General features: G+C 53.4%; 2 protein-coding genes across 12 annotated transcripts; one reads left to right on the forward strand and one right to left on the reverse strand.

The window, feature by feature from the left end:
- The first annotated feature begins 1,671 nt into the window (after nucleotides 1-1,671).
- Nucleotides 1,672-5,627, forward strand: TUFM (Tu translation elongation factor, mitochondrial). Its single transcript, NM_174207.2, is given in 10 exon segments — nucleotides 1,672-1,780; nucleotides 1,884-2,078; nucleotides 2,823-2,989; nucleotides 3,214-3,318; nucleotides 3,404-3,568; nucleotides 3,697-3,829; nucleotides 3,913-4,017; nucleotides 4,142-4,293; nucleotides 4,381-4,500; nucleotides 5,263-5,627. Coding segments are annotated over 10 exon segments (1,359 nt in total). The 5' UTR covers nucleotides 1,672-1,737; the 3' UTR covers nucleotides 5,437-5,627.
- Nucleotides 5,628-7,943: 2,316 nt separating this feature from the next.
- On the reverse strand, nucleotides 7,944-19,762 carry ATXN2L (ataxin 2 like). Of its 11 annotated transcripts, none has more exons than XM_024985008.2 (23): nucleotides 19,197-19,762; nucleotides 17,663-17,699; nucleotides 17,396-17,452; nucleotides 17,235-17,306; nucleotides 16,714-16,864; nucleotides 16,212-16,336; nucleotides 15,295-15,386; nucleotides 14,646-14,846; nucleotides 13,674-13,849; nucleotides 13,401-13,511; nucleotides 12,668-12,862; nucleotides 12,508-12,579; nucleotides 12,203-12,273; nucleotides 11,719-12,014; nucleotides 11,569-11,638; nucleotides 10,931-11,077; nucleotides 10,734-10,806; nucleotides 10,450-10,640; nucleotides 9,974-10,103; nucleotides 9,763-9,884; nucleotides 9,400-9,612; nucleotides 9,065-9,254; nucleotides 7,944-8,434 (listed from the first exon to the last, which is right to left on the reverse strand). In XM_024985008.2, exons 1-23 carry the CDS (start codon nucleotides 19,496-19,498, stop codon nucleotides 8,385-8,387), a joined length of 3,144 nt encoding a protein of 1,047 aa, XP_024840776.1. In that variant the 5' UTR covers nucleotides 19,499-19,762; the 3' UTR covers nucleotides 7,944-8,384. The 11 variants fall into 11 exon arrangements, with proteins under 11 accessions (XP_024840776.1, XP_005224997.1, XP_024840775.1 ...); XM_005224940.4 differs by having other exon boundaries at nucleotides 7,944-8,457; XM_024985007.2 differs by having other exon boundaries at nucleotides 9,011-9,254.
- Between the last annotated feature and the right edge of the window lie 377 nt (nucleotides 19,763-20,139).

Below are 20,139 nucleotides of genomic sequence, written 5' to 3' on the forward strand. Positions count from 1 at the left end.
AACATTTACAATGCCAGCCTTTCTTTCAAACTAATACACATTAAAATAAATATAGCACCACTAAAAAAAGAAAGCATTAATTTAAGTACCAGCCCCCAATATTTCATATCCTGGTAGTGGCTGAGAGTGTCCTAGGATAAATTTCTAGAAGTGGAATGACTGAGGTTCAGGTTGGGGACAAGGAGAACCCTTTCATATTGTACAAGCACTTCCTCATCAAAGCTGATGGGTTTAGAGGGCCAGGAAGACGGAAGTCTTAGGAAGTTTCTCATTGTAAAATGACAGTTAAATTATAGTATGGTGAAGTAGCTAAGTGCACACTTTTTCGGAGTTTAGCTGTGTTGGGTTCCTTAATTACCTTGATGCTCAGTTTTCTCACTAATAAAATGGGGTCCTATCACACAGGATAACATTGAATGTGATACTGAATGTGACGCAATATGAAGCACAACGCCTGAACCATGAAAAGCTCTAATTCTGAGTCCCCCAAACTCCTCTGAGTTTAAGAAGAGTGTTAAAAATAAATATGGTTTTCTTGTCTGTACCCAGACACTACTGAATCATAATCTCCAAGGGAGGAATTAAGGAATCTATTTGAAACAGACACCATCAACTGAGTCTTAGGAGCTGATGAGTTTCGGAAACATTAATCAAGGTTAAGCAGCTGCTATTATCATCCCACGGTGATGAGATGATGGATGAGAAAGTTAAAGGTCATTTACTATCCTTGCACTCATTCATTCAGTCAACAGACATTAATTGAGCACTCACTGAGTGCCCCGCCCTGTGGTAGGTGCCAGAGACACAGCGGGAACAAGACAGACTCAGGCTGCCCTTAAAGGCACAAGAAGTTGGTCTCTCACCTGGTCATCTGTAAAACTAGGTGGGTTGACCGACGGTCGAGAGAACTACTCTCTGGCCTGCTGAGGGGCGACAGGGGTGGGCAGGAAACTCTGTCCCCGCAGGCTGTGAGCCGGGGTGTGGGGGTGTCTCAAAGACTGTGGGCTTTTCTGTCTCTTGCCCAGCTCATTTCCTCTCAGAGCTAGATGTCACGATCTTCCTGTGAAATAGATACTATTCCCACTTTACAGATAAGAAAACAAAGGCTTAGGAGAGAGGTGGGTCACACTAGAGACCCACGCCCAACAGGTTCCCGGGAGTCTTCCCTCAGCCTGGCCGCAGCGGCTGGTCCTACCTCCAGCTGCGACACAAGGCCGCCAGATCTGTCGTCAGACCCGCGCGGCGGGTCGGACTGGACTCCAAGTGGTTCGGGGCCAAGACGTTCTGGAGTCACCCACGCCGGGGCCGCTGCCTCTGCTTCAAGAAGGCCTGGACCGTCCCTCCGGACCTGGCCTCGCCCTCCCACGATACGTGCCAGCACAGATTACGGCCCTGGGAACTACAACGCCCATGAGCCTCCCGGGCGTAGGCGCGCTATGAGATGCTCCACATCGCCGCCCGGCGCCACCAGAGAGAACTGCGTGGCTCCTGAGCCCGCGAGGTCGGAGGGCGCCTTGGAAAGCTTCCCCACCCTTACACCATCAGCACTTTCCTGGACGAGTTAGGTCGCGCGCCCGGAAGTTGATAGGGCCATAGAGATTGGAGGCTAGAGGGGCCCAGACGTGCCCTCTCGGCCCTAACTTCCGCCGGAAGCGACTTCCATTCTCAATTGCCCTTTTCCTGCTGCACGCGCCAGCGCCGGTGCTCGGTACACTCTACGGCGCCAGTACGACCACAATGGCGGCCGCTACCCTGCTGCGCGCGACGCCCCTTTTCAGCGGTGAGGGGGCGGGGAGGGCCATGGCAGCCCGGGTTCACGTGGGGGTCGTCGGGAGCTGCCGGGCTCAGACCCGCGCGGTGACTCCAGGCATCTGCCCCGGCAGGTCTCGGCGCCGGCCCGGCACCACTATTGCAGGGTCTTTTGCGGCCGCTGAAGGCTCAGGCACTGCCCGTCTTGTGCCGTGGCCTGGCTGTGGAGGCCAAGAAGACCTATGTGCGTGACAAGCCCCATGTGAACGTGGGTACCATCGGCCATGTAGACCATGGCAAGACCACCCTGACCGCGGCCATCACGAAAAGTAAGTGGGGGTGGGGTGGGGGGCTTCCAGCAGCGCCTGCTCTGCAGGTGGGACTTGGAGCCAGGGGGGCGGGGCCCGCGGAGCACCTGCCTAGATGTTTAGTGCGGCCCCAAGGCGCCAGGTGGTTTCCCAGGTGGCGCTAGTAATAAAGAACCCGCTTGCCGATACAGGTTATGCGTAAGAGACGCCGGTTCGATCCCTGGGGTCGAGGAGATCCCCTGGAGAAAGGAATGGCAATCTACTCCAGTATTCTTGCCTGGAGAATCCTATGGACAGAGGAGCCTGTCCATAGACTGTCCTTTTCTAAAGTGGAAAGGGCCTTGCTGAAAAGTGTGTTCCTTTCCGGGAATTCCCTTAGTTTTAGCAGGCTACAGTCCATAGGGTCCTACAGAGTTGGACACGACTGAAGTGACTTAGCAGGGCACAAGGCGCCAGAAATTGGGCGGACAGTACACTGCAGGATGCAGAAGACATTTCCCATGAACACGAAGTTTTTGATGCATAAGTTGGGGGACCCCCCGCAGTGGCCTCCCTCCAGCCCTGGGAAGGTGCCCTGTAAGCAGAACTGTTAGCCTAGAGAAGTCACAGGGCTAGCCCTTGAGGCTCTATAACCTTTTTTTCTGACCTGAAGTTACTAGCCCCAGGAGTTGAGGGAGGGTATCTTGGAAGGTTGCTTCTCCTAGACAGTCCTTTTCTAAAGTGGAAAGGGCCTTACTGAAAAGTGTGTTCCCTTCTTTCCCTTAGTTTTAGCGGAGGGAGGTGGGGCCAAGTTTAAGAAGTACGAAGAGATTGACAACGCCCCAGAGGAGCGAGCCCGAGGTATCACAATCAATGCGGCTCATGTGGAGTATAGCACAGCCGCCCGCCACTATGCCCACACTGACTGCCCGGGTCATGCAGATTACGTTAAGGTGAGAGAGCCACTGGGGACAGGGCTTGGGAACTGCCCCCCTCAGGAAAAATGTTAGGATTGTGGGGAGGAGGTTAAGATATTTGAGATGTATGGGTTGGAAATCCTGGATCTGTGGGCCTGACCAGTCATACCAGGTGGTAAAGAAGTGTCTGTGCTTAGCTAGGTGGCTGGGGAGCGGGGGAGGTGTGGAATCGCACTACTTCCTCTCCTCTCTCTCCCCAGAATATGATCACAGGCACTGCCCCCCTCGACGGCTGCATCCTGGTGGTGGCAGCCAATGATGGCCCCATGCCCCAGACCCGAGAACACTTACTGCTAGCCAGACAGGTACTCAAGAGCCTGGGAAAGGGTGGAAGGAGGGTGGGGTGGTGGGCCATTCAGGACACCATCTGTGTGTCTTTCTTACCTGCAGATTGGCGTCGAGCATGTGGTGGTGTATGTGAACAAGGCGGACGCTGTGCAGGACTCTGAGATGGTGGAGCTGGTGGAGCTGGAGATCAGGGAACTGCTGACTGAGTTTGGCTACAAAGGGGAGGAGACTCCGATCATTGTCGGTTCTGCCCTCTGTGCCCTTGAGGTGAAGGCGGGGTCAGGCTGGGGATGGGGCTGGATGGGCACCAAGAGCTCTGCTCTGCGGGGCCTGGCTCTGGGCAAGTAACAGGAACAGAATGGAAGTTTCAGAGTCTTGTCACCTCCCGCTCATAGCAACGTGACCCTGAGCTAGGCCTGAAGTCTGTGCAGAAGCTACTGGATGCTGTGGACACATACATCCCGGTGCCCACCCGGGACCTGGAGAAGCCTTTTCTGCTGCCCGTGGAGTCAGTGTACTCGATCCCCGGTGAGGACCTGGCTCACCGCATTCCCTTCCCCTCTCTGCTGCTTCATCCGGTGTCCCTGATGCCCTGTCCTGTTCCGTCCCAGGCCGGGGCACAGTGGTGACAGGCACGCTCGAACGTGGCATTTTGAAGAAAGGAGACGAGTGTGAATTCCTGGGACACAGCAAGAATATTCGCACTGTGGTGACAGGTACAGGAGGCGGCCTTGGGACCCAGAGCCTCCAGGATGACATCTCCCCCCGCAGACCCTCCCCCGGCCCCCGTACCTTCCCTCTGCCCCCACACCCTTCTCCCGCGTGTCTCCTCTCTCTTAGGCATTGAGATGTTCCACAAGAGCCTGGATAGGGCAGAGGCGGGCGACAACCTTGGGGCCCTGGTCCGAGGCTTGAAGCGGGAGGACCTGAGACGTGGCCTGGTCATGGCCAAGCCAGGTTCCATCCAGCCTCACCAGAAGGTGGAGGCACAGGTGAGGGCTCCAGGTGATGGTGGGCAGGCGCTGTGGAGGGCCGGTGCTTCCAGCCAGGCCCGGCTCCACCCATGCTCCCTCTCACAGGTGTACATCCTCACCAAGGAAGAGGGTGGCCGCCACAAGCCTTTTGTATCCCACTTCATGCCTGTCATGTTCTCCCTGACTTGGGACATGGCCTGTCGGATCATCTTGCCTCCAGGGAAGGTATGATGTATATGGCAGCGAGGGTGACTTTTCCCTGGTAAAGAAAGCCTGGCTGATGATGCAAGGGGAGAGCTGGTGATGGAAGGGTCAGATCAGTGGATTCAGGCGGAACGAATCCTCACCCAGGGTTTCTTAGCTGTGTTAGCCCTGACCCACAGATTCCCCAGCAGAGTTCGTATAGTAGAGAGTCCCACTGTATTTTACGTAAAGGCTCAAAAGCAGTCTTGAGCCCAAGACCTGCATAACCCAAAATTTTATAAACGTTTTTTTTTCTCAAGAAAAACTTTAGAGACACTAATTGCTAGTCCTTTTAAATTTTTATCTTTATAGTTTGTTTATTGGCTGCCCTGGTCTTCGTTGCACTGCACAGGCTTTCCTGTTGGGAGAGTGGGGGCCCCTCTCTAGTTGCAGTGCATGGGCTTCTCATTTCGGTGGCTTCTCCTGTTGCAGAGCACAGGCTCTAGGGCACGTGGGCTTTAGTAGTTGTGGCACAGGGGCTTAGTTGCTCTGCGGCATGTGGGATCTTGTTTCCCAGATCAGGGATTGAATCCATGTCCCCTACATTGACAGGCAGATTCCTAACCACTGGACCACCAAGGAAGTCCCATCAGTCCTTTTCTGCCTTTGCATATGCCTAACAGCTGGGACAGAAGTTTCCCCAGAAGGAATCACCCTGCTGCATTTTCCCATAACCTTTAACCTTGGTAACCAACAGGAAGTGAAGATGCCCTGAAACACGCATGGTCTGTCTCTGCCTTTCAGGAGCTGGCCATGCCCGGGGAGGACCTGAAACTCACTCTGATCTTGCGGCAGCCAATGATCTTAGAGAAAGGCCAGCGTTTCACCCTGCGGGATGGCAACCGGACCATCGGCACCGGCCTCGTCACTGACACGCCGGCCATGACCGAGGAGGACAAGAACATCAAGTGGAGTTGAGTCTGGACCTCTGCTGGGGCTCTCTTGTGCTCAGGGCTGCACTGGCCAGCGTTCTCTCCTGCCTCTGCGGCCCTCTTTGCAGGGCAGAGGCTGTGGCCCAGCCGAATTGCAACTAGACTGATACTTCCCCTGGCCCAAGGGCCGTGTGGCCAGCCAGGTGAGGTAGGTCAATAAACCGTTCTGTGAATAGAAAGACAGCCTGTGTGTCTTGTGTCATCTGTACTCTGGGAGGGTGGGGGATATAGAAATGGAGCTGAAGCCCAGGATACATGAGCTTGGGAGTGATCCCTGAGCCATTGGAACTGAGAGTACTTCTCTGGCCTCAAGAGTTCATCTCTGGTACATGGTGGAAGAGCTCTTAAAGCACTGCTGTGGCAACGTGAGGAAGGTAGAGAAACTAAAGGACTGAAAGCTACCCTAGTGAGCTTTGTATGATTGCTTCAGTTCAGTTCAGTTGCTCAGTGGTATCTGACTGTGACCCCGTGGACTGCAGTACACCAGGCTTCCCTGTCCATCACCAGCTCCCAGAGCTTGCTCAAATTCATGTCCATCGAGTTGGTGATGCCATCCAACCTTCTCATCCTGTCGTCCCCTTCTCCTCCTGCCTTCAGTCTTTCACAGCATCAGGGTCTTTTCCAGTTTGTCAGCCCTTCCCATCAGGTGGCCAAAATATTGGAGCTTCAGCTTCACCATCAGTCCTTCCAATGAATATTTAGGACTGATGTCCTTGAGGATTGACTGGTTTGATCTTGCTGTCCAAGGGACTCAAGAGTCTTCTCCAACACCACAGTTCAGAAGCATCAGTTCTTTGGTGCTCAGCTTTCTTTGTGGTCCAACTCTCACATCCATACATGACCACTGGAAAAACCACAGCTTTTAGACAGACCTGTGAAGTCTTTTAATATGCTGTCTAGGTTTGTCCTAGATGCTCCTTTCTTCCAAGGAGCATCCCTTAATTTCGATTGCTTAGCAAAACGCTACATAAAACAGGCTAAATGTTGGATATTCCTGGAGATACTGGTCAAACGGTTATAGCTTGGGCCCAGGTCAGGTGCCTGGTCTCTTTGAGTAGGCACCAACCTATTCATGTCTACCTACCCTTATTTAAACTTGATACTGGGTGTTCTATCCTGCCTCTAGACCCAGCACATAGAATATTATACTTGGTAAATAATTTGTAGGCTTGATGGGTTATCACTAAGTCCAAACAGGAGTGAGACATTATAGAATGAAAGTTTCATTTTTAATGTTAATTACTGAGATTTAAAATTAACAAGGTTTATCAAATCACATGGGGTAAAATGCTGAGATTTTGGGATGACCCCCAGTAACACAGGTGGCATTCAACAGGGATTAATGGCACCCTTTCAAACTTGTATCCTGACAAATGAATATACTCAGGACAGGCAACCTACTCACAAACAGCTCAAGAGAATGGACGCTCTTAGGCCCAGAACGAGGCAAACTTCAGATAAAGCAATTTCATGAAAAGTGCTGTCCACCAGGAAAACGTACTTGTTTTACTTCAGCGTGCAATGAGAAGCTGAGAGTTTTCAGGCAGATTCAGTCAGGGTGGAGGCTAAGTTCCTTATAGCTCATCAGATTTCTGGTCTTAGGAATAAATTATTAAGAGGGCTACCCAGGAACAGCTGCAATTACGTACGTCTCCAGCACTACAGAAACCAGGTCTCCATCTGCACTGCAAACATCTGGAGCCCACCGGAAAGCTTTCCTGCTGCTACTTCCATCAAGGCCTCCCAACCCCAGTTGGAGAGCTGTCACTTGGGACCGCACATCTGCGTCTTTAAAAAACATCTGGCTGCACCGAGTCTTAGTTGCAGCATGTGGGATCTAGTTCCCTGACCAGGGATCAAACCCGGGGCCTCCTGCATTGGGAACACAGTCTTAGCCACTGGACCACCAGGGAAGTCCCAAACCCGGCCCTTTTTAACAGCCAATTAGAGGCTACAGATCAGTCCCATTCTCTATCCTCTACTGGTAAAATATGCACTTTACAGATAAGAAACGAATACCAGGTCCTATTAGTAAAGAATTCCCAACGCCTCCTGGAGCCTATTCTTTCTCCATCCCATACCTGGCCCCCGTCTATCTAATCCAGCCCCTGCTTCCCTCAGCCTGGCTCAACCCAGCCCTCCGCCACTTTCACCAGCAGCTTCATCCTATAGCTCACCCACAACCAGGACCTCTCAGCTGTGCACCACTCCGCCCTTATTTCAGGTGGCCCAAAACACAACTGTACTTTTTAGTGCAAAGAGATGTAATTCACAAAGTACTTTCCTTAGAAATGAAAACCTCAAGTCACACCTCACGATGAGGCCAGTTTTGAGGTGAGAAAACAGCCTTTGAGACAATGGTGGGCCTGCACGGCAGAGCCAGAAAGGGCATCTCTAGATACTCTGGGCGGGCACCTACAGTGCCCCCACCTTAGAAATCTCGTAAAACCAACCGCTACCGTCTTCCTATTCAAACAGAAAACTACAGGCTGGTTAAGTTAGTTTAAAATTTTATTTTTTTTTAATTTTTTTAAATATTTTTATGTAATAAAAAGTAAAAGTCCTTGTCCAACCATCCTTGCGGGGCATGTCTGTTTCTCTTACGCAGGTGACTCAAGTTAATGGGGAAGAAAGAACAGGGGGCCCAAGGTTATAAATAATAGAAAATAAAAGATCTTCCATCTCCAGCGGGGAGGGGGGGATAGATGAGGACGGGAGGGCAAGATGGGGTGGGGATGGGCAGGGGCAGAGCAGGAACCCCCCCCACCCCCGCTGGACCCTGGCCCTGCCCACTTTGAGGCCCTTCCCATTCAAGGTGCTTGGCAGGAATTCCCCAGCTCCCCCGGGGGCGGGGAAAGGGGGTGGGGGGCTGGGACTGGTCCGAGCTGCTGGGGGAAGAGACATAGATCACTCTTCCCTCCACTCATGGAGGTCTCAGGTCGCGGCCAGGACAATCTTCAGTTCCCCGGGGGGTGGAAGGGGAGCTGCTGGGAGGGATGAGATTGAACTGGTTGGAGGGGAAAGAGAAGAGAGCAGGAGCATTAGAACCCAAGCAGCTGTCCCTTCATCCAATGCCGTCCAGTGTGGGGTGTGGGGGGGAGTGTTGGTAGGAGCGGCCGCCTCGAGGTGTCTCATGGGGCTGTCAGAAGCACAGATCAATCGCCGTTTCCCCGTGAGCCAGAGCCCTTCCTCACGTGCCCAGCTCAGCCCCCCACACCCCAGCCTGGCCCTGTCTACTGCGCTGACCTTACCTCGGCTAAGTCAGGAGACAGTCGGGGTCACTGAGAGCTGGGGAGGCAGTGGGGAGGGGGGCTGCTGGATCACAACTGAGCGAGGACGGAGGGAAGCAAAGGACAGAGCCAGGAGCAAGCCCCTGGCGGCGGCGACTGTGGCTTCTGCCCACCCTACATACTTCACAGACAGGTGCAGGTCGGCAGGCGCCCTGTGGGACAGCCCTGCCTCCAAGACCCCTCACTCCCCGCCCAGAACCCGTGCATCCTGCCCCACCTGCAGCCCATCAGCTCTTCCATGCCAAATACCCCCAGCTAACGAGAACTCACGAATCCTGTCATCGGCTCCTCCTGGAAATCCAGGCGCCTGGCCAGGCTGCTCACCTTGGGGGTGTCCGATGTAGGGATAGGGTGAGGGTGTGGAAGCTGAGAGTGCAGGCACCCCACTCTGGGGCACCGCGCCTTGGGGGGGGCCCCCATGGCTCTGGGGTGGGTGCAGCAGCATCACCTGGGGCGGGTGGGGAGCCCCAGGGTGAGGGGGCGGGGCTGCTGTGATTCCAGTTTGGACATGGGCCTGTGGAGAACAGAAAAGGGGCTGCGAGCACCATGGCAGCTTCACAAGGTCGGAGAACCCCAGGCAGCGGCACAGAGGGAACAGGCGCACCGCTGATTCCGGGAGGGGCACCCCACGGCTCAGGGCAGGTGGCATGGGCTCTTACCTGGGTAACATGGGCCATGTTGGTGAAGCCGTGGGGCAGCTGCTGGTGGGCATGGATGGCATATACAGCGGCTGGTTGGGGGAAGCTGCTCTGAGGGGACTGGGCAGAAGGTCCCGGTGGCAGAGAAGGCGGCGTGCCTGTCAGGGCCCCTGGGTGGTACAGGTTCTGCTGCGGCTGTCCACTGCCCAGGTGTGGGGCCTGCCCCGCCTGGTGCTGTCATCAGGGCAAAGTGACCAGTGAGTGCCACTTCTGGCACCACCTCTGACCCCCAGGTTCTCCCCACTAGGGAATGACCCCAAGTCCTAGTCCTCTCTTTCAGCCACCCATCCCTGCTCCACCACGTGGATGCCCCACAGCAGGCACCTGGACAGGACTGGGGGCCGCATGCTGGGACGGCGGCTGGCTCCCAGTAGGCGTGGTGGCCGGCTGCGGCTGGTGGGCATGGAGCTGCGTGGCATGGTGCGGATAGGACTGGTGAACGGTGGCTACAGCAGGAAAGGGAAGACAATCAGTGACAGGCACCCCGGAGGGGCTGAGCAGCATGGCCCGGGTTGGGGGACAGGACAGAACTCACCATAAAGGGCCTGGGGGGTGGGCTGCTCTGCAGAAGGGTACTGAGGGGTGGAGGATGACACGATGGCCTGGGGATGGCTCCCCGACGTCAGCATGCGTGGGTTGCTTTGAAGCATGGGGGCAAACACCGGCTGGAGGAGGAGGAGAGGAGCGGTTGGCCCAGCAGAGGGCCTGGGAGAGTACCCTGCTGCCAGACAACCCGGACACAGTACTACTCTGCTCTCATCATGGTCACCTTACTTCACATTCACAATAACCTTATCAAGTAGATGCTATACTTTACAGAAGGAAAAAACAAAGGCCCCAGAATCCACTGCCTCCCTGGGGTCCTACTACAGCCAAGACTGAAGCCCAAGTTGGACCCCACCACCCAGAACTCCTGCTGGCTTCTCCTGTCAGCTCCTAAGTATGGGAGGTGGAGGAGGCTTGCTAAGATGCCAGGACTCTGTACCCCACCTTCCTCCCTGCCTCAGTCACCTGCGAGGGATAGTGGGCCATGGGCTGCATCATGGCGGGCTGGCCTGGGAACTGCTGTGGGTTGTAGGGGATGTAGGAAGAGTAAGGGGTGGCGGCCACCAGAGGTGGACCGGCAGCGGCGGCGGCAGCCTGCATCATGGGAGGGGCGGAGGCTGGCTGGTGTTGGTCCGAGCGCTGGGGGGGCAGGGAGCCTGCGGGTGGGGGGAAGACGGTGCAGAGCTCAAGCTCCATCTGCCAGCAGGCAGCGGACGGCGCCGCGTGGGGCCCCTCCTGACCCTGCTCACCTTTGGCGCCCCGGTACTTGCCCTGCTGTCCAGGCACTGAGTTGGACACAGGATAAGGATACATCTGCGGTGCCTGGGGACCAGAACACAGGCGAGGCTGAACAACCCGCTCGTAAACGCCCACGACAGGTGGGCCTTGGTCCCCCAGTCAGCTCAGTCATACCTCTTACCCTGGGCCCACCCGACTCTTCTCTTACCTGAACAGCTGGTCCCATGTGGATCTGAGGTATGTAGGAAATGTACTGGGGGCTATAGAGCCCACTCTGGCCTGCTGTCAGCACCGGGATGGAGGGAGTTGAATGAGTCCGGGGCCCAGGAGAAGTCGGAGTACTGGTGGATTTATTCTGTAAGAGGCAAACGAGGACATGTACAAGATACCTTAATGACTTCTCTATACCACCCTCCTCTCCCAGTCGAGGGCATCCAGAGTGCTGTGCACCAAGCATTTCCTACACTTTATCTTGGTTAAACCTCACATCAACCCCCAGGAGATGAGCAATCTTAAATTACAGGCAAGGAAACTGAGGCAGAGAGGTTAAGTGGTTCATCCAAGATCACAGAGCTTGCAAGAGGTTCAAGCGCAGTCAGTGGGCCCAAATGAAGCCCATGCTCCTAACTGCCAAACTCTGACTCCCCCCGAACCAAACGCCAAGTCCCAGTGAGGAACCCATAATTATCTGTCAGATACTTCACGATACCCGGCCAGCCACTGCTAAGACCTGCTTCCACAACTGCTGCGGTCCTAATATACTTGTATAACTGCTCCTCACTCCCCCCACACCCAGCTCCCACTCCTCATGGAAACCCCAGCCCACATTCCCCTGTCCCATCTCACCACAGAGAGCAGGGGCTTAGTGGGATTGAACTCCTTGGCATTGGGGTTCAATGTTGACTTCTTTACTTGTCTAAGAGAGAAAAATGGAGTAAATTCTCACGGCCTGCCTCTTGTCACCAGACACCCGCCCCAGCTCCCCACCCCACTCACTCAGCAACTGGGCCCTCATCCTTGTCATCTCCCTTGATGAGGCCCACTGGGGGGCTGCCAGTTTGGCTTGGGCAAGGTGCCGGAGGCTGCTCCGGCCCCTCGGCACCCCCTGCTGCTGGCAGGGGCAGTTTGTCCTCCTTGTCCGATACTGATTCGGCCTTCGAGGAAACAGGAGACCCCAGGGGCTCTGAAGCCAAAAGACCATCCACCTCCTTCTCCTTCCCTTTGGCCTCCTCTTTCAGGATCCGTGGAGGAAAAGGATCCAAGCTGGTCTCAGGGGAGCTACTGGGCTGAAGCTACAAGGACAGAAACATACAACATAGAGAGTACTCTATCTCAACCCCAGACTCACCTTCCTTCCTTCATCTTTGCATGCTCTAATCTCTAAATGCCACCCAGTGCCTATTCCATAAACCTCTCCCCCGACCCCTCAACCTGCATCTCCTTCGTGTTAACATCCTAATCATTCCCACATTTCACTCACCTTAAACTGGGCCCCAAACTTTCTCAGTTCTTCCAGCTGAAAACGCTTCTGTTCATTCTGAAGGCCAGGGACTATGAGAAAGAGAAAAAAAGGAGGAAACACACTTTTCTTTTCTTGAAGGTGGCTACACAGCAACCCAAAGAACAAAGAAACCAAGGGAAAAAGCTGAGCTTGTTAGAACCTTTAAGTTAGGATCAAAGGACTGATCCACCGTCATCTGTTTCTGAATCGCAACACTTCCCTAACTGAAATGCTCCCTAATCAAAAGGGCACGAGACGCTGGCAGGAAAGACAACAATGCTCACCTTTCGCTGCAATCCGGGACAACTCCTGGGACTCCAGCGTCCTTCCAGGTTCCTTGGCCGGGAGTTCTTTTACTGAGCAAGAAAGAACAGACACATGAAGGCCCTTCTGTCCAGAAGCACACTTCCCACTGTCCGCAGTCCCCCACCAGGTGGCTCTTACCATCTGTGGGGGCCAGTGAGATCTTTGGAGAAGCTGGGGAAACGGAGCCTACTCCAGGATCCCCAACTGCTGATGTCACTGGGATGGAAGCTGAAGAGGTTGGTACTGCTGAGCCCATGGGAGGCTCAGGACAGGAAGCTGAGATTGGGGCGGGGGCAGCTGATTTGGGAGAGCGCGGCGGGTACATCCGGCCCACTGGAACAAAAGGGAGAGTGATTTGTGTTGGTCACTGCTGGACATTGAGCAGTGAGTACTAGGGACTCACCAGAAACACCAAGGAAAGTTTATCTACAAGGTTACAAACTAAATGTTTAGAAGTGCAAGGCAGGTAAGGTAAGCAGATAAAATGGCCTCATGGGTACCATGAAAGACTAGAATGCTCCAAAGGGCAGTCATGACTCAGTTCCAGCCAACCAGAACTATACAGCAAGACAGGTTCTGTGTTAGCAGAACTTTCTGTATTTCATAAGATATTAAAACATTTTCTATGATTTCTCCTCCCTTAAAATTAGTTGCTAACTAATTTAAACAGAAGGCACCTGCCAGCCAGACACAATGCATCGATTGCCATGCTGGAATTTCTCCCTGAGGGAAACTGAAAAATTCTTTCCTAAAAAGCATAAATCCTAACCTCCAAAACACCTTTATCTTGGAACTCTCCCAGCCCAGCATTCTAACAACTGACTATTTACACCCCTAACCATTTCTTCATGTAACACTGCTGGAATCTTACCTGCAGGAGGAGGTGGAACAGAGGCTTCTCCAGAAGGCCTGCTGCTGGGGGAAGACAGAGTCTTGGCACCTCTCAGAGGTCGCTGGGCCTTAGGGGACATGCGGGAAGGGCCTATTTTTTTTTTTTTTTTTTTAAAGATGGGGAAAAAAGAGGCAGAGTTCCTGCTATTACATGACTATCAATGCAACTTCCATCCAACCCACCTAAATCCTTTTCCTTGCCACCTACCACCATCCCCTTTCCCGCCACCATCAAGTCGGCTTCCTAACTCACCTCCATTGATACCGCGTGCCTCAGAACCTGGGCCAGGGCTGCTATTGTCAAGATGGTGAGGGCCACGAGGCGGCAAAGAGCTAAGGCCAGGCCGGCCGCCCCGAGAACTACTGCAGCGAACGCCTCCCCGGGGACCTTCCCGAACTCGCTGGGGTAGAGGGATATACTTTCCCTCCCTGGGGGAGAGAGTTCAAATAACATCAAGTAGCCACAAAACACAAATTTCCCAAGAATGAAACCCTCCTTATAAAGTCCACCTCCTGCCTCAATGCACACACACAAATATGCCTGACTTCAGCTTTCTGCACTATTTCCCTTGAGAAACTGTCCTGTGGTTCCAGGATTATGACCCTACATTGCAGCTACCCCTGACCAGACCAAAGCAGCCAGTGCTCCATCATCCTACCCTCCTCCTGACCTATAAGACAGGTAGTATCACACTGTGGATTAAGATACAATACACTTCGGTTTCATTTTCATGAAAGGAGAAGTTAAGACACACGTAGGCATGAAACGCAGAAAAAAAAAAAAAAAAATATGGGGATAGGACTCTGGACTTTCAATGCTGAGGGTCTAGGTTCCTGGTTGGGGCACTAAAATCCTACAAATTGCAGAGTGCAGCAGAAAGCAAAAAAAGGAAAAGGAAAAAAAAAAAGTATCAAAAATCTGGGCGGGGGGTGGGGGTGGGGAACCTGTCTTAATCCCTAATCTTTAGCCTTGTTACTTCAGACAAATTAATAGTTCTAGGCTTCAGTGTCCTAAACCCCCAAATTCGGAATAACTACGTATTAACCTATATGACTGTGAGGCTTCAACAAGAGTATTTAACAAGCCCTTGGCCCTAACCTAAACCAAAAAATTGGGAGTAACTACATATTAACCTATGCCATTGTGAGGCTTCAACAAAAGTATACAGCAAACTCCGGGTGCAAACACTGAGCCCCACCAGGACCAGCCGCCCCCAGCAATCACCTGGCTGCCAAGCTGGGGCTCTCACGCCCTGAGCCCTGTCGCTGAACTGCACTGTGCTTCTCCTCCTCCGTGCGCCCATCATCATTCTCCATGGCGATCCGCAGGCGGTACTGGGGGCTCGATTCAATCTCTCGGGCCAACTGGGCAGCACGCAGCTCCCGCTGACGGAATTCTTCTGAATTGTCCTTCTCTAAGGGCACCCTGTGAGGACCGTCACCACCCCAGGGCCACGGGACAAGAGGGAAGAAAAAGAAAGACATTTCTATCAGCCCTATCACTAGCTCAGACATGTCGGTGTTTAAACCCTCAACACCTCAGCATACACTGATCTGGCATGTAGCAGGGTCCTAGGCAGAGCAGCAAGGCATCTCTGAATCTGAGGGACACTGAGACACACATATAAATTTGTTAAGATTTTACAGGAAAAGTATGCACTAAAAAAGCAGTTAATTCTACCCACGGAATCAAGATTATGAGAAAGAGAAAAACCTTTGCATGAGGAGCTCACAAGGCAGATCAGGAGTGGGGAGACGGCAACCCAGACATCCAGAAAAACATGTACAAAAGCTATGGTCCACCTAGAGACCTCCCTTCTGTTGATGACCCCATACCTCAAACTGCACCATGGGAACTACCAAAAGACACTCACGTGTAAGAAGAGAGACTGCTGTCATAGGTGGTCTTTACACCATAGTTCTCCTCATTGAACTTGAACATTTCGTTGGGGTCCCATCCATTAGACTAGATAAAGAGGGAGAATGTTTCAAAGATCAGCAAGGAAAGCAGTAATAACCAATCTTCTTCTTCCCTCAGGTTGAAAGATTAAAAATCTGACCAAACCAAGAGTGGGAAAAAAAGGAACAGGACTGATGGGACGGCCATCTACTGACTGCAGTACAAACTGGCAGTTTCCAAGACATAGAAGTCTTTAGGACCCGACATCCATTTCCAGATTTATATCCCAGAGAAATTCTGACCTAAGTGCATGAGGATACACATTCTAAAAATTCAGTGAGATACTATTTTTAATACCAAAATGATGGCCCAGAAACACCAATAAGAAAAGGAATAAATACAATATACTGTGCATACACCCAAGTATATACATACAAATAGCTCAATGCATTTAGTTAAAAGCAATGACTAGGATCTATATACCAAAATGAAACATCCAAAAATAGGTAGGAAAAGCAAATTTTAAACAAACTAATACAGTGAAGTAACAATTCACTGACAAATTTTAAATCAAGATAGTTGTTCGGAGGAAGAGAAATGGGCCTATACAACATGCAATCTCATCTATATCTTTTTTTTCCCCCAGGCTGGAAAAAAACTGATTTGAAGCAAATTTTAACAGTTATCAGTTACTGACGGTAGAAAAATGAGTATTTGTTTGAGTATGTTCTACATCTTTCCATTGGACTCTGACCACCATCAACAGCCAATAGTAAAAGATTTCCCCCCTGCCCACCCCAGCAATTCTTGGGTCCAAGAATGATGTCACGGCTAACACCCACACTTGGGCAGCAGCTCCCCTGCTCTAGGGCTCTGCAGAAGGGACTGTACCATGTCAGACTCCAGGTCGTAGTCATCACTGTTGCTATCACCGCCCTCCCAGCGCTGAAGCACCTTCTCTTTGTGCTCCCCATTCACCTTCGAGTTCATGGCAATGGCCGAGTCAGTGAACTTATCTGTGAGGGTAAATTGAAGATCAGGGGTCAGGTGGTATTTCATAGCCTTCTTTCCAACACCCTTCCCACCACAGAAGCAAAGGCAAGCTTTTGTGTGTCAGAGTTTGGGGGTGCAGGGCAGCATAAAAAGACTTGTTCCAAGAGTTCAAAAGAAGCAAGGAGTTGAAAACAAAGCAGGGAAAGTATGAACCACAACACAGGCTGGAATTCACCCCACTGTATCTTAGACATTAACACATGTTCTCAAGGAAAAACTTCCAGTCATCCTCCTCAGAAATAAGGTGATAAACAACAGGAAGGAAGAGAATCAGAACATCACATTCTTTGCCTTCTACTCAAGAACCAGGTCTGACACAACAGCCTGCACCAATAAATACCTTTAGTAGCATAATTGAAGTCGACATTTCGGAAGTGGACAAGCATGACATCACTTGGCTTAAACACCATGGTGTCCACTATGTCTTCCCGACGAGGGCCACCCGCTGGCTCCGATACCTTCCGGTGCACAGCGTCCACTGCCAGTTCAAACTATAAAAGTTCCATTTCCCAGCAACCAAGGGTCAGTATTAAGAAACGTGAAGACAAAAATATGACTTTTAATTTTACCCTTTTTAAACTTTCCCCACCACCACATTCTCAAGTGCACTGTCTTAATAACATCACCCACGGGATTTAGTCAAAGCCCCAAACTTAAAACATCACATCAAAATACCCAGCCCTCACATTTCAAACCCACATCTTTAACTGCATGCAGCACTATTCTGACACAGGCCTACAAAAACGAGGCTAGCCATCATGTTGTCCAAAACCACTCAACTTTGTATCTTCAATGAACCTATTTCATTCTCTTCTTTCTCCCATGAAACTCCAAAAAGAAAGCTAATTTGAGTACACTAACCTTTGAGCTCAGCGTCTTGAAGATACCCTCATAGGTGGTACCGTTCTTCACCTTTACATCACAAGTGGAACCCTGAAAGAGCAGGGGAAAGAAAACAGAAGAGTACCTCTAGCAAACCCATGCGTTACATCCCTCAAGCTAGCAGCAAGGGGCCCACTTACCACAACAGCGGTAAGGAAATGCAGCATTCTGGAATTGTTGTAGACACCCTCAAACACCTGTCAGTAACACAGGAGAGAGACAAAAATAAAGAAACAGCCAGTCAACACCTTACCCTCCTTCACAATGTCCACACTCCACTCATAACCACCTCGAACATATGGGATCCTTGCCCTTCGGAACACATCTATTTCTGCACCTAGTCTGCCCTCTATTCCCATATATGTATCTTTTAAGTATCCGTGCCTTAGGGGAGAAAAGGCACTCACCGGTGACTGTGGAGGTCCCTTTCCTGTGCTTTGTCCCCTATAAGAGAAGGAAACAAGAAGCTAGTTATTTAAGTACGGTCAAGCCCTTTTATTCAATTGCTTTCAAAGGACTCTATGCCAAGACCACACACTATGTGACGATGACGACTTAGGCTACAAATCATTAACCAACAGATTTTCAGATTCTCACTTCACAGAGGAAGAAAAGCACTAAAAGCCATTTCCTCCAAATACCAGTAAAATAGGCTCAACCATCAACGTCTGTCAACTGCTTTAAAAGCCAATTCAACACAACGTTTCTGCAAGAGGGCCAGGGCTGCAGGCTTCCAAATGACGAACGTTACGGTTACGGTTTTCGACAATAACCCCAGCCAGATGTAACAGTGGGAGCTCAGAGAACGCAAATTTTGAACTGCCTAGGTTCAGGTAAATTACCTCCCAAACAGGAAAGACCATCATTTCCCGCAGCCTTACGCCCCAAACTAGGACTGAAGGTACTCCCTCTACAATCTACCCTTCTGGACCTCTTTACTCATTCAGCCTGTTACCCACTCTGGGAGGGGTCACCTATCACCCAGTAACCCTGCTTCTCGCTGGCTGATGTAACCGGCGGTTGAAGAGGGCGATCAGGGGGCCGCTGGCAGGGCTGGGGGACAGCGCAGCCGCAAAAGCTATCCACCCAGAGGCCTCGCCCGGTCTGCGCTTGCGCACTAAAGCCCACGGGCCTCTTCAAAATCGCCCTCCCTCCCGCGATCAGAACCCACTGCGCCTGCGTGTACCTCCACTCTCAATTCCATAAACCCACAAACAGAAGAAACCGAGTCGGGTGTGCACCACTCATCCAAGAACACCAGGCGAACCCGTCCACGAACACTCCCAGCCGCTGCCCTATATGTTACCCGAGGCTGGAGAATGGCCGGGTCATAAGACACAGCATCCGCGCGCACGTACGGGAAGAGCGCGCGCGCTGGAGGTTCCCAGCCCGCAGTCCTCTCAGTCCCTCCTTCCGTCCCCCCGCCCACCCTGCTCCCCTCCTACTGGCCAGACTGGGACGGGGAGGTAGCAACTCGCTACCAAGTCCCTCCCTCCCCATTGGCCAAACTGTGAGCCGCGCGCCCCTCTCCATTGGCTACGGCCAGGGACCCCTTCCCGCAGCTGACTCCCCATTGGCTGAAGACGGGAACCGCGAGACCCTTCGTGGTAATGGAGCCGGGGACCCCGATCACCTCTTCACCCCCCCCCCCAACTCCCCGTTCCGACGCCGCCGGCGGGATGCGCCCTGCTTGCCCTTAAGGCCCAAGCTCCCGAGCCCTGACTACGCTCGCAGAACTGAGCACTGCCCCTGAATACCCTGGTGGCCACCAGGGACCCTCTTCCTCCGACCAGTTAGGACCTGAGGGCCCACCCCCAGCTTCACGGGGCTTTCCCACTCCCCCTGGTGCCCCTCAAAGGTGGCCAGGCTAGAAGTCTGCCTGGCGCGGTGTACAGGTCTCGGCCACCTCGGCTCTAGCGCCCGGAAACCCACCATCCTCACCTGGCGCTGCCGATGGCCGCTGCCCCTGGCCTCTCCTGATGTTGCTGCTGCGGTGCCGGCGGTTGAGGCGCCAAGATACCCTCGGCTCCCCGGCGGAGCCCGCTCCCGGCAGCGGCTGCAGGCCCCAGGCAGGGGGAGGCGGCCGCAGGAGGTCCTGGGGGAGCCGAGGTGGAGGCCAGGGACCCCGGGAGACCGCCGTTGGGCGGGCTGGTGCCCCCGGGAGGGCGACGGGCCACGGCCTGTTGCGTGGGGGGCGGCTGCTGGGGCTGGGAGGTCTGTTGTGGCGGCTGAGGCTTCAACATGATGGCAGCGTCCGGAAGGGGAATTAGGGAGAAGGGAGGGAGAGAGGAGGCCGGGGCTGGGCCCCCGCCGGAGAGCGCGGGAAGCGAAGGGGACTGGGAAGCTGGGGACCCGCCGTTGGCGGGCGGGGGCAAGCCCCGCGGTGTCGGGGGTGGATAGAGAAGACCGCGGCGCGAGGAAGCACCGCGAGGCGGAAGGGGAGGGGGTCTCGCGGGCCGGAGGAAAGCGAGAGGGCGCGAGCCGGCTTGGCGCGCGTGCGCGTCGCCGGGGAAAGGGGAGGGGGAGGAGTGCGCGGGCGGGAGCTCCCGAAGGGGGAGGGGCGGGGAGGAGGGAGCCGCGGCCCGAGATGTCCGCGCGCACCGGGGCGGTTAGCTGCGGGCGGGAGAAGAAAGAATAAAGAAAGGTGAATCTCGCGCCCCTCGCCTTTGGAGTGGGGAAAGAGCAGCGCGGGGCGCTTGCGTGCGCCAAGGACTTAGGGTCTCTAGGTCTCAGGCAGCCTTGAAGACTGCCTGCCGCTGTCGCTTCACAATGAGCGTGTGAAACGCTGGGGGTGGAGCCGAAGAAGCAGAGAGGAAGGAAGAGCCGGCCGCCCCGCCTACGCCGGCGGCGTAGCGTCGGGATACCTCCGCAGTAGTGTGAGAAG

Source organism: Bos taurus, chromosome 25 (genome assembly GCF_002263795.3).
Source record: "Bos taurus isolate L1 Dominette 01449 registration number 42190680 breed Hereford chromosome 25, ARS-UCD2.0, whole genome shotgun sequence".
In the NCBI taxonomy this organism is placed as follows: Eukaryota; Metazoa; Chordata; class Mammalia; order Artiodactyla; family Bovidae; genus Bos; species Bos taurus.

Bases quoted from the DNA above. Each gene is read 5' to 3' on its own strand.
- ATXN2L (NM_001205530.1), bottom strand. From the start codon at position 19,498: ATGTTGAAGCCTCAGCCGCCACAACAGACCTCCCAGCCCCAGCAGCCG. The intron at 15,387-16,211 runs GTACAGTCCCTT...CTCTTTATCTAG, and splicing joins ACGACCTGGAGTCTGACATG to TCTAATGGATGGGACCCCAA. The intron at 8,862-9,010 runs GTGAGTTCTCGT...CTGTCTGTGAAG, and splicing joins AGGAGCCGATGACAGGATTC to TATGTAGGGTGGGCAGAAGC.